Raw genomic sequence first — 17,141 nt, forward strand, 5'->3', positions numbered from 1 at the left:
GTTTATGATTTGGGTGTTGCCATTTGTCAGGATCAAAGGTACTTTATTATTGCCCCCCCCCCCCCCCCCCCCCCCCCAAAAGCTGTCACCTCACTCAGGCCTCTCTACCTTTAACCTGTGTTTTAGTTGTTGATATGTAAACTCAAACGCTGCTTACATTAAATTATTTGCACTTTTCCACTTAGAGATGTATAATGTTATTATTGTGAGTGCATTCAACACTACTGGCAGCCATAAAACACTGTAGAGTTTATGAAAAAGAGAAACGGTGTGGTTCGCCCGTCAAAGACCGTCTGGCTTGTTGATGCATTTCTCAATGCTGTCAGTCTGCACGTCTCAGCACTGCTTCCTGGGGTTTGGCAGATGTTACGGATAACTCGTCTGAGTGAAAAGGCTGCTGTAACAGCTGCTCTGCTACTGAAAAGATGCATAATATTGAAGGAATACTCTAAAGCTCTATTAGAAGAGGCAGGTTTGTGTAAAAGGACCTTCTGAGTGAACTGAGGTGTACTAGAAAAACCCCAGAATGTGTCTGTCTGTTCATATCAACCTATTTCTGCCTACAAGTTTCCATTCTTTGTTTCCAAACCCTTGAATGCATTTTTTTTTTAGTTGTTCTGCAGCACGTAATAGATTTAAATGACCATAAATCAGTGATCACCTGTATGGCTCTTTTGAAACCTTGCACAATTACAGCACATAGGTCTTAGTGAGGTAATTCTCCCATGGCTTCCAACTGAGGACAGAGGCTGAGGAGCAGTGGAAAATGCTTTTGACCTGTTCCTGTTACTGCAGTGACACAGAAGGAAGGAAAATCAATGGGTACCATTGCTGCAGCACAGGAAGTGAGTGGCATGACTAATTTTTTTTTTATTGTGATTTCAGGTCATAATTATATCCAAAGGAGGAAGACTGTGGGGGAGTCTGTACATAATGTGAAATCAGGGACTCTGATCACTGCTGTCTATGTAACTGTCCTGATGTGTGTGTGTGTGTGTCTGTGTGCGTAAGGCGCCCGCTGTCTCGTTCATTTCTGAGCTTGTCTCGTGTTGTGTTGCATTTCTCTGAATGTACTGTTGCTAAAACAGAAGCATGGCACATCCATATGGAATGCAGTTACAATGTAAATATGTACCAATATATATAAATGAGCTATTTTTTGCATGCTTTTTGTACACATAATCAGAGACAATTAAAAAAAAAAAAGAGAACTGAATTGTTTTGAGATTTTTCTGTTCCTGCTCAACCAAAGCGAAAAGCAGTAGTGTTACTGTACGTCTTTTATTGAGTTCAACAGCTGATCACAAGGTACACACGAGAGATGACTCACTAACAGCAACACATGCAACCATACGTTGTGTGCGTGTGTATGTGTATATTTTGCTTTGACAAAGATGGTGACTGAGGTAACGTTTTCTTGTACACACAGAAACACAAATGTGTCCGTTGGAGACAAAGAGGTGGAGGCTACACCCAAAGTATGAACAAACACAAACTGAGTTACACCCAAAAAAGTACACACAAAGCTGAGCTTGGCTACCTGTGACTCTTCATAGAATAGCAAGAGTCACAGTTTCCCAGGATGCCTTTGAAAGCGGGAGAATGCTGTTGGTAGACGATGCTGCTGCAGATCAAAAAGAAATAAAGCACATGAAACGATTCCATTTCACAGGGTTTTTCTCTGTCTTACAAGTCCATTTATAGTGCCTGTTTTTGTGTTTGTGTTCTCGCAGGATTCCAGTGCGGCATGCCTTCAAAAGTAGCACGGCCTTTGACTTGTTTGCTCCCAGGTCACTTCTGCACAAGAACAGCAAATAAATAAAGCGTCAGTCATTGAAATAAGTGAAACTCCATGGGCTTTATTGTTCTGGAAAAATCCCTTACTTTAGACACCTCAGTCTCTGTGCTGCCTGCCTCTGAATCAGGATCCTGAGTAGAAGCCAAAGCCACAGGATAGAAACCATTTAGACTGAAGGTAATGTGCAGAACCACACTCATCATCATGATATGATTAGATTTAAATTAGAAGAATCTGCTCTACTAAATCCACTCACTTTGGACCGGTCTGTTCCTCGGGCTTGCCTTGCATTCGTTTCAAGGGTGTAATAGACATTTGTGTCTACACCAAGTGACTCGCTGTCCTGCTGTAAAATACAAAATGGTCTGCCTGTTTCAGTTAAAGAGGAAAGCAGTCTGGGTGGGACTGATTCAGATTTCATCTTCTATCAGATAACCGCTTGTTCTGTACTGAGCGTAGACTCAGTGGTCACAAATGTTATGGGAATAAACAGCAATAATCTGATGGTAACTGAAGGTCACCGCTCCAGTGTGCTGGTGAGATTTCTAACTGGGATGGATGTGGCATGCACACAAAAGATGCTCATAGGAGGGGAAAAAAAGCACACCTCCAGTTATTTTTGCTGATCAATTTTCTGTGTTGTCTGTAATAGTATTGTTGAACAATTCTCTGCTGCCCTCCTGTGTTCAATGAGAATATACAGAAATTGTTGAACAGGCCTTACCTGCACTTGTGTGTCTGTGTATTTGAATTTCATGTTCTTGTAAAATTCTCTTTTTGGAAGTAAATAGAGCAGCACCAAGTCGCATACTACAGTTGCCTGAAAAGGAAGAAAGCAACACACATCTCCTATGTAATTACAATACTGTGCAAAAGTCTTGAGCCACCACTGATTTTTATTTTTTTTATTTTTTAAATGTTTGTCGTTAACAAAGAGAACACTTCTGCTGCCAGCAAACACTAGCTACTCACTAAAGCTACATTGAGCTGCTCCCTTGTCATGAGGGGGTCAACCACAGTGGGTAACTCTGCATGTTTAATTTGGTAGTTTTATACCAGATGCCCTTCCTGACACAGCCCCAAAGGGGATGTGTGTCTCTGGCTGGACTCAAACCAGCAACCTCTTGCTTGCCAAGCAAATGTGTACATCAGTACACACATGGAGCCACAGACATTACCTACTCACAGGTAGCTCCAAAAACACCACTAATCTCAGGTCATGCACACCCACTACAGCTCACCACTGTCAGGGCTGGCCCACACCCACTATGACTGATCAGCATTTCACCAGCTTTTATAGTGTTGGGTGATGGATTGCTGAACCAGCTGTGCTCTGGCTCCTCAGAGGAAAAGGGTGGCAGCTGAGTTCAGGGAACAAAAAACAACAAACCTATATGAAAGGCCTTGGAAATCGATGCAAACGTACATGGAAATACATGAGGCCAAAACAAAGTATTCATTTCTAACAACCTGGAAAGTCAGTATATGGTATTGCATGGTAGATCAAAATCTGACGGCACTTTTCTGCATTCACGGTTCCATCTGTTTTTGACAAGATCCCGAAACACTACTGACTGAACCATGACAGAGCCTCCACCGTGCTTTACACGTGGTTGCAGACACCCAGTGTTTTACCTCTGCTGACAGATTTTTTTCAGGCAGATATGATTTAAAATTGTTTCTTTGCTAAGTTCTCTGTTATGTGTAGACAACACTGATTCATCCCTTGAGTGTTAAGTAGCTTAACAAGCAAACAAACATTCCTCAGGTACAAGGACTGCACTGAAAATGAGTGAAAAAGCCGCCAATGTCCAAAGAAAAACTTTGAAAGCGCTTCAGAAAACCTGATGAACTATTGCTCAAGACTGTTTTAAAAATTACAACACAGTCTGGCTCTAGGAAGCAAAGTATAAAGAAATGAGGGGTGGCTCAAGACTTTTGCACATGAGTGTGTTCCATAGACAAAGTGTAAGTATATATTGCAGGTACATTTCAGGCTTCAACATACCACTCCAAAAATTCCCACTCCAGAGCCGATTGCTGTCAGTGTCGGGATGATATCGAATTTCCGCGCCTGTGAAGGACCGAATCCAAGTCATCCTGAACACCTTTTGATTATTCTTCAAGTGACAAATGCATAATTAAAATAAATGTCTGACTTACAAGTGACTGCACAATGATGTCAAACCTGATGCCAAACACTTTTAGAAGTGTCCTTTTCTGAACTTTGTCCTCCATGTAATGCCTTGCATACCTACAAACAGACATTATGACAGTTTGTTACAGGAAAAGCATCTTTCAAAAGAATTTGGTAAATATTTCCCAATTTATTTTCTTCTATATAGTAAATTCCTTTTTAAAAAAAAGAAACACCAGGGCATTTAACTCTCATAATCTAAATAATGATTAATGACATTATACTGCAGAGAAAAATCCCCATGTATCAACACCTAAAAGCCTGTAAGGAGACTGAAGCAACACAAGAGGAGGCAACTTGAGACAAATCTTAGAGCGCTATGCTGAGCTGTAAACATTATAAACTTCAGACAGTTGACTCGGCATGCTCAACAGACCTGAAATATCAGGAGCAAACCATGAGGTCAGTTCAGTCCACAGCAGTAATAGTAAATACAAGAGTGGATCTCAGTAATTAGTGGACGATTCTACATAGCCAACAGTTTCAAAAGGCAGTGAAATGAGTTATCATGTTGTTAGCCACAGCTAACATATATAGACATATATAGGCATATATAAGTTTTTCCAGTGCAAAAGAAAAACAAAAAAAAACACCATAAAACCACAAAGTGCTGCTTTTACTATTTGGTTTCTACATGGGGAAGCTAAATATACTGCTGATTTTTATATTCACATACCCACCTGAAGTTGTAGCCCACTGACGCTCTTGTTTCATCAGTCTCTTCTGGGTTTCCATACAATCCGTGAAATCTGTACTCTGGTTTACAGTGTTTTACATCCACATCAAAGTTACATGTCCAGTCAACTACAATACCAATAGCTCCTCCCTGTCAGGACACAGAGCACAGTCTTCATTACAACAAGAGAAACAAAACATTTATATATAAAAAAAAAAAATGTAAAAACATGAACTGTGCAGCAGGCTCACCTTAAGAGAGATATTTTTAAAGTTGAAGCCAGACAGTTTAATAATGTCTCCCAGTCTGAATATAGGACACAGCGGATCTTTCTCTGGATGATAAAGGCATTTGCCGATGTATTGAGAATCTATTCCCTCGACAAGGTTACTCCTGGGGTGTGTGTGTGTGTGCAAAAGACAGAAGTAATAAAAAAAATAAAGTCAACATCAGTGCAGCAGTACCCAACGGTATTTCAGTAAAATCATTCTACTTCAAAATTCAGAGTTCACAGAATCAAAAATCAAAAGTGTCAAGTCTTTTTTTCACACAAGCATCACATCTGCTGAGCTAAATGCACTGTGACATGAATGATATCATCACCTTGAGACACCAAATAAGGGGAACGTTACAGAGTTTTTGATGAACAGCGTGTAGTTCTCCGCAGACATTAATAGAGGAGGGCTGAAATGGAAACGAGAGCAGATTCAAATGCCATATTTTGTTGACATTTGTCATCTACAGATGATTATGTGCTCTAAAAGATGCCACAGAATCATTATGAACAATTCAGGGTGTCCACATACTATGGTACTTTGTCATCTTCCTCTACTGGGCACCAAGCCAACACTTCACAGGTGTTAGTCCTATTCACGCACACTCCCGTCATTTGTCCTTGATATAGAAACAAACAAGAGATCATCATTAGAGGCAAAACTTAATTATGCAATTTTACAGCACTTATCTTGAGCAGCTGTGTGTGTGTGTGTGTGTGGGGGGGGGGGGGGGGGGGGGGGGGGCAAAGAATTCAGGCTTTAACAAAGCAATTTTAAACACTTTCTGCCTCTACTTCTCATCTTATCTTGAATTAGCATCAGTAGCAGCAAGCATGATATAAAGTGAAGCATCGCAAATGCTGAACTGGCTGTTTCTTTAATCTTGCCGTAATCCTAATATATCATTTCTCTGTGTGCGAATTGCTTTGCTGCTATCACTCTCTCTCATCACGTCTTTGATAAGTTTGCACGCGGTTCTCCAGCAGGCGTTTGGTCACTCAGCTTCGAGCCTCTGACCTTCCACTGGAACCCATCAGCCGGTGTAGCTGCAGGACAGTCCCACATGTTTACTTGTTTTTAAGCATGGAGGCTGAACGCTGCCTCGAAAGGGACGAGACTGACACCTCGAGGTGAATGTGAGTGGTCTGAAACGGACAGATCTAAAGCTTTGGTGTGATTGAAGGTGATGTGGGGCCCAGAAAAACTCAGAATTGAACCCTGGGACAGATGGAGGACAGTACATTTATATAACTGTTCTTAGAACTAGGCAGCAATATTGTATGCATTTGGACATATTGAAAAGAGCTCATGTCTGAAGGGTTATTTGTGTTCAGCGCTTTTGTGTGGCTACAGTTTGTATTAGCTGACATGCATACAGTTGTGCCTGCTTATATATACATGCACGTGTCTGCTTGCTTAAGGCAGGGTTTTACTTGCTTGCTTTAGTGAACAACAAGCCATATTACAAACACACACACCAGCTGTTTGGTTTCTAAGGCTCGGGTTGTTGATATTAATGTTAATTAATATATTATTAATATATTAATTAATAATTTTTTTTTTTGTGTCAGTGTTGGGAAAGTGCAGTCCATGAATTATGTGTAGTTGAGTGGTTAAAACCTATAACTTCATTTCATGATGGAGTTTTCCATCTGGGCTGAATAAGTGTTTTCCTCTCGGGATGTTGGATTGCCGGTAAACATGTTCTTTATCAGTTTCTTTTGAATGTGACAGTCATTGTTGATTTGTGGTTGTAAGGTACATTTGCAAATGCACTGGCAGAGGTTCACCAGATGTTAAAAACAGTAACAGAGCAGTGGTTACATCTTCAAGATTTTTGCTAAGTGCATCCTGGTCTACGTTTGTTTTACGCTGAGGTTGTGTTTGGTCTGCGCCAAGCTGGAGATGCATGGAGGACTTTAAAATGACTTGGTAAATATGCCGGTAATGTGTTGAAATATTTTTGTGTCAATACTTTAAAGAAGTTGTCAGGCAATATTTTAACAGGAGGGTGTATATTTTTGTTGCTGTTGGTGTTAGTGACCAATATCTGCTAAGCCTAAAGCCCGCCATGTCCTCACGTGCAGGAGGATGCTAAGCCAAACTGCGGTGAAATGTAAGTGCCTGTAGGTTTATTATTATTTGGTGGTTTTGGCTTGGCATTAATTTGTTCCGCTGTTTGTTTCTGAGTGTAACCGGACCCACTGCTCTATTTTTTTTGCTCTTTGTATCTTTGTTTGCCATTAACACACTTTTAGTCGCCACACTGTTCTGTGTGGCGACTAATTTCCTGGCAGTGATGTGTAATATCTGGTGTATTTATCTAGATTCTATTCTGTTAGCCTGTCCTATGGCAGTTCTCAGGAAGCTACAGCCCATTTTTCAAACACATTGCTCCATAACCTGTCATGATCCTCAGCCTCACTCACTGCATCATCACTGGGTAAATCACTGGCTTCAGGAAGCCTTTCGTCTCACACAATGCAAAACACCATAATAAGAAGTGAGAAATCTGGGCTGATCTCAGTTTACCACAGGTGACAGACTCAGTGAGGACCGCTGAGGTCCCCACCATCAGGCCGTCAGGATTTACCGTGTCCCGTACGTTTGAAACTCCCTCCTTCACAGTCTGCGTCTGAAGTGCAGTTGTGCTTGCCTGGGAGCTGTTATAAACAAGATACCAGGGGTCAGTCTGTGTACACAACTGCAAAAGGAGGACATGATGAAGGCGAAAAACAGAACGCAACATGGTAATGTGAACGAAACGTCTCACTACAAATCTGGAATCTATACAAACGCTGCTGTTTATGTCCTCTTGAGCCCACTAGGTTTAAAAAGATTTCTTTTCTGCTATACAACTGCTACACAATTACCCAATTATGCAAACAGCCTTGGAATGAGATGCGATTTCCGTTTGTTTTACTATATTTGGAAATGTATAAATAAGAGAGGAGAGGAGTAAGCACAGGGAGAAACAGAGAGAAATGAGAGGGAGGGGGGGGGGGCACAAAAAGCGCCCTTTTCCACATACCTCTGGACACGTTCCCATTGACTGGCCTTCAGTTATGATATAGTTTGTCATCACCACAAATGATGAGTCTCCCTGAAGTTTTGGATGAGAAGAAGCAATGTGTTAAAAAAAAAACACACACACACAATAAATGATACTGACTGCTGAACCTGAGCTAATTGTTTTGATGCCTTATTAAATGTATTTGTTTTGATTACAGATAAGCAGGTCACAATGCAGGATTTATTTTATTTTTTTTTATTTTACCAGTCTGAACCACTTGATATCAAACAGGGCCATGAGTTAAAGCAAGTTTGGCACCCCTATTTCATGTAAATAACGTGTAAGACAATGGAAAGAGAAAACTGATACCACCACTATTAGCATTAAGCTAGTCAGGAGACTGTTAGCTTGGCCTAAAAAAAGACAAAACAGGGAGAAACAACTGGTCCACCTCAATCCAGAGGTACTAAAATCCACCAGTCTTACATTTATCCTGTATCATTTGCACAAATTTGACTGCTCGGCCTGTGTTGATTCGCCTCAGATAGGGCAGACCTTATGGCCGTGCCTGTTGTGAGACTGTTCTCCCATCCAGCAAACACCATTTGCTTCACGCACGCTGCTATGGCCTGTTCACTGAGGTTTCATTATACTTCACAGGAACTGGAGCAGAAGAGGAGGTGAGGTGAAATAGTTACACAGCAGCAATTTCACCACATAGGAAGAAGGTGGGGGTGGATGGGTGGGTCAAAAATCTTCTGTTCAGAACAGTCAGTGTTACTTTTAATCATGTTATTTTTGACAAAAATCATTTAAAAAAAAAAAGTCATCTATTTTATCCCAAACTCTGATAGCTTCCTAAAACTGACCTAAAAGTAATCACGGAGACTCTCTCTCTCTCTGTGACAAATTCTGTGGTTGGATGTGTTGGAGCTCAGTTTCTAACTGAACCCATATCCGATCTCTGCTTCTGAATTCATATCTAATCACACCCTTCATTGAATTTGTGTTTTGCAAGCTTCCTTGTGAGATGACCTGTTCCTCTTTGTTTCCTGTTTTTAAGCTAATCTGTGCAAATACGCTGTTCCTTCATTACATGCCTTCAGTTATGAAAGTGGAACTTTTGACATGACAGTAAAATGTTGGGCAATTTTTTAAAAACCAGCTATCTTGATAATTGCTAAAAATAGCTGTTTACTTTTTGCTCATTTGTTTTATTCAAATTCAAATTTGCTTTATTCACGTGTTTTATTCAAATGAAAATCTTATTTATGGAATCGCTGTGACATTAACTATGACATGTTTCAGGTCACCATCTGTGCATGTCACAGTCCGTCTCTTGCTTTTCTTTTCCTGCTCTCTTGCATTTCTAATGTGTTCCTATACTCTGTGTTTCCTGTGTGTTTTATCTCTGTGTCTCCCTCTGTTCGTCTGTGCAGGCTTTCACTGTCACTCCTTGTTGGTATTTTATACAAGGTTAGCTGCTTATCTTGCATGCCTCCGGTGGTTTCGCTTCTTCCCTCTTCGTGTTTTCCTTCCTTTGTGATTGCTTGCGTAGTCCTTTTTAATTCGCTTGTATCTTGTTATCCTGTCAGATGTTTTTAGTGCAGCCTTTAAACTTGTCAAATTGCCTCTGGACCTCACCTGTGTATCATCCCTATGCTCCTTGTGCGTCCCCTTACATTTTTGTGTTGCCGTATTCAGATTTTGTACCAGTTTTGTATCTTTTTTGTTATACCCCAATGCTTTTGTTTCCCTTTTTAGATTTTTGAATTGAGCAGAGCTTGCCTTTTGTTCCTAAATCACCACATGCATCGTTTGTGCCTTCACTCTCTTTGAACTGAACATGGACACAGCGATGCAGTCACGGGATGGACTCAATTACTAAAGCAATGACCACCTGACAATAAAGCGCATTTCAGAATAAAGCTGCCAGTCGACCTGTTTGATCAAAGTGTGTGATCTTTTTATTGTGCGACACTAAAACCACGTGCTCACCTCACTCAGAATTAAAGGCCCACACCCACACCTCAAAGCAAACACCACAGCCCACTGTGTCTTCTTTTTTCGTTCCCACAGATAACAGGACACAGCAATACTGTAGGTAAACAAAGTCATCTATTTAATCAGTGTCCTATTTGTCAGGCTTGCTTGCTTTCCTCTCACAGGCAGTGACTTTTAGAGAGCACGGAGACACCTTCATGTTGACAGAGGCAGATCATCAGCAGGGCAAACTTCATTCAGTTTCTTTGTCACACCTGAGTTTTCTTCATGTAGCAAACAACACTCACGCAACTTGTCTGACTCAGCCTGATGTTTACTCACGCTGACAGTTTGATTCATGAAGTGTGACCGCTGATTTCATCAAATCTGACTCTTATCCCATTTACCCTCATACTAATACTGGTGGCTGGCTTGCATCAGGGTCCAAACAAATTACTGACCGCTTAGGAGTCACGAGACAAGCACATATCAAAGGCCACTGGGGGCACGAAAGGTTTCAGACAATGGGTCACTGACCTGCGAAGGGAAGACGTAGTCAGCCACGTCCCAGACTCTCTCTTTTCTTTTGTCATTGGTGTAGCCCACTCCTTTCATTTTGGTGAACACGGAGCTGACTGCTGTGTCCGTGGACTGGTAACCTTTCTCATAGATGAAAACCCACCTGTCCAAGATAAAGAAAGTATTCTGTCAGTGCTTCAATTCCCGCGTCACCCCAGCCCAGCCATACATCCCCAGAGGCAAGGGCATGCATAAGGAAAACATTGGCATGACATTGCACACAGCCAACAGCATAACTACCAGGGATTACTATGCAAGCGATTGTAGTCATGCCATGTCATGGCTGTTCTACCTGTCCTTTCACCACTTCTAAAACACATCTGACACACTGAATCTCAGAATACAGAAGTTTGCCAGCTTCAAACGATCACAGCAGGGCCGCAGCGACTGCTGAAAGAAAGCAAAAGCAGCTCAAGTGGATTTTAAATTTTATGTTTTATCACAGTCGTGATCAGCAAAGAGACAGTATTGAACCCTGCCTGTGAACAGTAATGAAATTTCCCCGACCGGCAGCACAGATAGTATTTCTAAAAGAATCTGGCTGTCGGATTAAAATGTCAGCTTGCGTGGGACTGCCAGCAAAGATCATAATCATGATAACCACTAGTTAAAAAAGTTAATTTCATCTGTTGATTCTCATATAGGTAAGTTGCTCATACAGCATATCATTTTCATGCTGCTGTGTGTTGCTACTAGTCCTCTAAATTTGGAATGGAAATGACTGGATGAAATCCTTACTAGTCACTAGTTATAGTTTCAGATTAAGACTGTATTTTTACAAAACAACCTTGAGCATAGTTCCCAGGCTCTCTGCCTGCTGCCAGTAAGGGCCCCTTGTCGCTCTTCAGATCTCTGAGAGTCCTTCCCCAAAGATACGAGTCCCTTTCAAACATTTCACATGGTTTCATTTAAATAACTGATTAAAGAGGAAAAAACTCACATTTGCAAAAATTCCAGATTTTTTTTTTTTTTGTGCTTCATGTGTTAAAGTTACCTCTGCCTTGGCTGCATCAACTATTAAATGCTACTTAGACATCAATGCAACTATGCTGACTTCTAATCATTTCACATACAACACTGTAAACATATGAACATATATTTACATTTGCTGTATTTGCTCTGTAATTTATGAATGATCTGTTCTGTCCTTCCACAACCTGTGACAATACATAAAAGCTGCGAGATCCACAGTGCAGAACTCACTGCAGGCATTTTTACTTTCTAAACTGAATATTGAAGTTATGTCCTAACAGAAACTGCATGCAAGGTTGTCAGAAATGAAGCCCAAATCCTTCTTCACATAAAAGGATTCCAATTCAGCAAAAAGTAGCTTTACACTTGGGGTGCATTACCTTTTAAATTTCCACAGACTGAAGCTTCTCATTGTGCTGCTCTGTGTGTGTGTGTGTGTGTAGCCATGAGGTAAAGGCAACAGCTGGTGTGCACTGAGCTGATACTGTATGTACACACACACACTGCGACGCATGTGTAGAGCTATTTTATATAGGGTGTGAAAAGCAATTACCCCCTGATAGGAAGCCCACAGGACAGCATGTGTTGCAGCACATCTTCATTTATCTGTGGACAATGAAAGCTGCTCACAGCAATGTGCAAGAAGAAACATCTTTCAAACTGCAGAAGGAAGTAATCTGCACAAAAGCTGCAATTTCTATCAGCATGGCAAATCAAATTATATAGGTTGGAGCTTACATTGAAGGGGAGAAAAAAAAATGGAGCAAATTAATGGAATAAAGAAAGTGATGAGCGTGGAAATAATGGAAGCATCTTCCAAAACAGCAGTGTAAGTGAGATCTGTATCTGCATCAGCAGAAGGAGAGCAGAGAGGCTGTGAGGAGGCTCTTTGATGTGTGGAGAGTTTTTCTTTGCCACCATACTGTGCTGCTGAGATTAGTCTTCATTTAATGACAGAATGGAAAAAAAATAACCTTCAAGTAAAAGCCAAAAACATAAACAGTGGATCGGCTTTTTTTTTTTTTTCCAACTGAAAAGTTACAAAAAAGGGAGTTCATTTCTTTGCACTTAAAAAAAATGATGCTTATACTTCCTTTCTTCCAGCCATCCATTTTCTACCACTCATCTGAGCCCAAGTTGTGCGGGCAGCAGCCTAAGCAGGGAAGCCCAGACCTCCCTCTCCTCAGCCACCTCCTCCATCTCAGCGAGGCATTCCCAACCCAGCCAAGAGATATAATCTCTCCAGCATGACCTGGGTCTACCTTGGAGCCTCCCCCTGGTAGGACATGCCCAGAACACCTCTCCTAAGATGCTCCCAGGCGTCGTCCTAATCAGATGCCCGAACTGCCTCAACTGGCTCCACTCAAAAAAAAAAAGAAAAAAAATCTTCAAACTGTTCATGAGACTTATTTGTGAGAGATGTATGAAGAGAACCGAAGTGTGAAATTACATGTAGTTTGGAATTACAAGTCCAGTTTGAGTATGTTGGTCTGTGATTTCCTCTTTTATTGTGGTTGTCTTCTGCATCTTATCTTTAGTTTGGCTTACCCTGTCTGGATTGCTTTCAGCTGTGCCTTGCTGCCCAGCTTGCTACCCCGATTACCCTTTATTAGTGTGTCGTGTGTGTGCTGTCTTCCCTTTGTCTTTGCCACTTTGCCTGCGGCCTCTATGTTTCGGTTGGACTTCTGAATCAGTCCAATAAAGGCTTGCCTTTTGTTCACGCAGTCTGCCTCCTATGCATCAGCATTTGGGTCCTAATTCCACGCTTCGTGATACGTTCACTGGTTCACTGCTTTACTGCTTTAGTGTCTGAGAGCGACAGACTGACTTCTGTCCTGACCTGTCTGCCTGCTGCTTGAAGCCTGAAGAGAGGGATCTGGATGGCTTTATCATTGCATCTCCTCTCATACTCACCAACCAACTTTAATGTGGCCTGATGGCTGCACAAGGAGGGTGATGGGGGGGGGGTCTGTCATCTGCAGGGAGCTTTTAAGACCAAAGAACACACCTTCAGTGCACAGTACAAAAATAACTCCACATGTCAGCTTCATCAAGATTTGGGATTAAAGAAATTATCGCCATGAACTTTTCCTGATTATGGAGATTAACACTTAAAACAACAGGCCGTCTCAAATCAGTTTAAGTCAGCTCACTCTCACTTATAAAGATTCGTCGACTGCTTTTCTGTCTTTTTTGGTCACCGTCACCAGAAGAAGGTAACACATCTGTGCTCTGTTTGGCAGTGAACTGGGCAGCAGTTGATTGTTATCTGTTCGAGCATATGCCTGGGCATATTCGTCACACACGGCTCCTCAGGTTCTGCTGCTTAGAGGTGCAGGAAGGGAAACGTCACAGTCACACAACTGCATAAACAAACAGCCCGTGAGTAATTTCAGACAAACAGAAACAGAGTTGTATTACGAAATTACGTGAGATAAGAAAACAGGCTGCCCCTGCTTCACATTCACGCTGAATTTCCAGAGAATGACTCCAACATGCCAAAACAAGTTTGTGTAGGTAGATAGGTAGGTAGCGAGTGGCTCAGTACACATAGTTTAACAAGTATGCTGCAGGGGTTTTGTCTCAACTTGAAACAGGCAGATCTTCTGTCCTGTTATCTCATGTCCTTGCCTCCATCAATCATTCATTGCACTTAAAAAAAACAAAACAGTTCATCTGCAGTGTGTTTGCTCTGTTGGCACTACCTGGCAGTGATACCCTGAACAAATCAAATATTTTCCTTTCACTTTTTTTTCCTAGCAATTGAATCTTTCCTTCCCTTTCTGTACTTCACTCTGCAATTCGGAGCAGCTAAAAAGAAAAAAAAGATGTGCAGGTCTTACCCAATGATGTAAGCCAGAACCCCCAGCTGGATCAGCCGGCACACCACTCCCACCCTCCTGTTCCTCACCAGCACCTGGCGGGGGGTCTCGTACTCAAAGAAGAAGTCGGAGAGGGCACTAGTGATTTGGTTCTTCATCTTCTTTCACCGGCTGACCCACAGGGAAGAGGGTCTCTTTCTCTTCACCCCACTTGCATATAAAAACACCCAAGAATTCCTTTATTCCGCTTCCTGGTTGCCTTTTTTCCGCCTTAGTTCCTAACTAGTGGCGAGGGTCCTCTGCCTTCGCTCATAAATAATCTGACACGCTTCAAGAGAAGTCCTAAAGTGTAAAGACTTCCTCCTCCCTCCTACAGTTCTCTCTCTCTCTCTCTCTCTCTCTCTCTCTCTCTCTCTCTCTCTCTCTCTCTCTCTCTCTCTCTCTCACAGGGTCATTTCCTTTTCCACCCTGTCACGTTTATACAACTTGACCTCATCAGTGCATCTCCTGGCTTTTCATTGCATCTTCTCATCAGACATAATTAGCACAAAGCCATCTGCTTAAATTCACTCTTACCTTGGTTGCAAGTTTAAATAACTCAGCAGTTGCCACACACAAGCCCCGGATCTCCTCCTTCTCTTTATGCAATCGGACTTTATCAACCACACTGACACTCTCTTCCTGCATGCTAGACAGAGATAGAAAGCACATAAGCTCAGTATAAACACACAATGCATATTCCACAGTGCTGCATGTTTGCCTACTCTTGTGTCACCATTTGTCAGGCAGTAAGCCTTCTTAACTTTTATCAACACTGAGTGTGGGGGCACACAGTCAAACACTTTGGGTTTCTCATCCAGCTCAAAAACTCACGCCCTTCTCTCTCCATTCTTATGCCGAGGGCTGCTTTGCATTTCTAATCTTCGCTCATAGAGAAAGGGAAGCGGCAAATGTGAAATTATGGAAACAGTGAAGGTTTCTCATTTGAAAAATGTTGCTTCCAAACTGTTGCTTGCTTTCTAGCCTCCAAATATAAATAAATGGGGCATCTCGTTTGGATTGAATCCAAATCTAAATCTGGTTAAATCTAAAAGACATATGAACATATGTTTGAAATTGCCACAAAACGACCGTGCCTAGAATTTGGTGGGATTGCAAGGATTTGGAAGGATTTTAGGGATTTTACATGGATTTCAAAAGAGGCGGTATGACAATCAAAATATTAAACTAACTGCCCTGGTAACACAATGTGATGTATTCCAGTTGGCACAAACTGCTATTTTTAAAGGGAGCTCAACAGATAAATGACAGAGAAACAAGAGCGAGGCTGAAATCATTTTATAATTCAGGCACTTTTACCAGATTTAGGCTGTTTTTTTTTTTCCCCGGGTGACATACATTTGTGTTTGACTCTGACTCTTCTGATGCTCTAGAACAATCTGAGGAAGAATAATACAGACAGTCCCTGAGACCACAGCTTTACCAGCAGAGGCTGAGCTTCCACTATTTGGATGAATGAACGCACTATGAACAGAGAAAACAATTTTTGTTAGTGATCGGGAAGATGGGCTCAATAAGCTGCAGATCACTGGCAGGCCAATTGAAGAGCAGGGGGACTAAAGAGAGACAGTTATAAGGCACAGTAATTGGCAGAGACAGACTGCAGTCATGACTCATGAATGATTCCCTAGAAATGAGTTTGTGATTAGTGCTGACTGCATGCCGGCCTGAACTATCTTCAGTGTTGGTGCAGGCACTGCACTAGTTTATGTCAAATTCAAGGAAGTAAATAGCAGGAGTACAAATTGCATTACTCTCACACCTGAGACTGGAGCGCATGTCCTGTCTGTGAATACATTTAAGCTGTATTAAATCCTATCAAAGCCTTGACTTAACATTAACACAAGAGTGACTAAATAAAGCCTTACAAGAGTTTAAAGGATTCCTATTGTTGTTTTTTTCTGTCATATAGAATTACTTTTAGAGCGACGAATGCTCATATTAAACATGGCCAAAGTTTCAAATGACGAAGTCAGTGCATGTACAAATAAACCTGACACAGCAGGATTGTCCATACATGCACAAACAATCCTGCTGTGTTATGGGTGGTGATGGAAAAGTCCCAAATTTAGAAACAGGCAGACCAACAACAGAAAGAGCCTTTAATGGAAAAAGGAAAAAGCAGAAAACACAAACTTCCACCAAATTAGGAATCTAAGATGGTTTGCCTGTCAGACCTGGCATAAATAACTAAATAAAAATACAAACATTAACAAGAATAGCCTTTAGAGAACTATAGAAAAGCAAATATGTTTGGTACATCAGTGCATTCGGATCATCATTTGAAAAATGCGAAAATTGTGAAAAATGCCAGACATGACATGAAAAGAGGCATCCTTACTTGGTAGCCTCATTTTAGAACAGTGTCATTTAAACATGACATGTGCCACAGCTGCATCATAAATTGTTTTATTGTAGCCCAACTATAGCTGAATTTTATGGCTTTATGTGCAGCAGTGCTCATGACGGTTTTTATATTTAGGGCGACTTTTGATTACATTTACAACATGGAACAATATGACATGATGGTACAATCACACACACAGAAATGATGAAGGAAACATTTACATTTACATTTACCAAATCAAACACCCGCTGTGAGGAACCTTTGTGAATGAGGGAGCAGTTGAAAGTGGCAGTTGAAATCATCAGAAGCGGAGAGATTACCAGAATTAGTGCTTAACTGGCGCAGTTGCTCAAGGCTGTAAGTGCAACAGCAAAACTTTGCCCTGAAACTCTTGGCTCAGTCCTCGTCGTTACTGTTCA

General features: G+C 41.4%; 1 protein-coding gene across 2 annotated transcripts; it reads right to left on the bottom strand.

Annotated features, from left to right (window-relative positions):
- Nucleotides 1-1,254: 1,254 nt before the first annotated feature.
- On the bottom strand, nucleotides 1,255-14,680 carry p2rx1 (purinergic receptor P2X, ligand-gated ion channel, 1). Of its 2 annotated transcripts, none has more exons than XM_030747267.1 (14): nucleotides 14,337-14,680; nucleotides 10,480-10,624; nucleotides 7,978-8,049; nucleotides 7,552-7,609; nucleotides 5,478-5,565; nucleotides 5,275-5,355; nucleotides 4,923-5,064; nucleotides 4,676-4,821; nucleotides 3,962-4,052; nucleotides 3,807-3,872; nucleotides 2,523-2,618; nucleotides 2,055-2,144; nucleotides 1,885-1,929; nucleotides 1,255-1,797 (listed from the first exon to the last, which is right to left on the bottom strand). In XM_030747267.1, the coding sequence occupies exons 1-14, from the start codon at nucleotides 14,471-14,473 to the stop codon at nucleotides 1,792-1,794; spliced, it is 1,263 nt and encodes a 420-aa protein (XP_030603127.1). In that variant the 5' UTR covers nucleotides 14,474-14,680; the 3' UTR covers nucleotides 1,255-1,791. The 2 variants fall into 2 exon arrangements, with proteins under 2 accessions (XP_030603127.1, XP_030603126.1); XM_030747266.1 differs by having other exon boundaries at nucleotides 1,256-1,797; nucleotides 7,540-7,609.
- Between the last annotated feature and the right edge of the window lie 2,461 nt (nucleotides 14,681-17,141).

The sequence above is a fragment of the Archocentrus centrarchus genome, chromosome 14 (genome assembly GCF_007364275.1).
Source record: "Archocentrus centrarchus isolate MPI-CPG fArcCen1 chromosome 14, fArcCen1, whole genome shotgun sequence".
Classification (NCBI taxonomy): Eukaryota; Metazoa; Chordata; class Actinopteri; order Cichliformes; family Cichlidae; genus Archocentrus; species Archocentrus centrarchus.

What these genes read in the sequence shown, in the direction of transcription:
- p2rx1 (XM_030747266.1), bottom strand. Translation starts at nt 14,473, where the DNA reads ATGAAGAACCAAATCACTAGTGCCCTCTCCGACTTCTTCTTTGAGTAC. An exon ending in CAATGGGAACGTGTCCAGAG is followed by an intron (nt 7,610 to 7,977) that starts GTATGTGGAAAA and finishes TGTTTATAACAG; the next exon opens with CTCCCAGGCAAGCACAACTG. An exon ending in GAGGAACAGACCGGTCCAAA is followed by an intron (nt 1,930 to 2,054) that starts GTGAGTGGATTT and finishes GCTTCTACTCAG; the next exon opens with GATCCTGATTCAGAGGCAGG.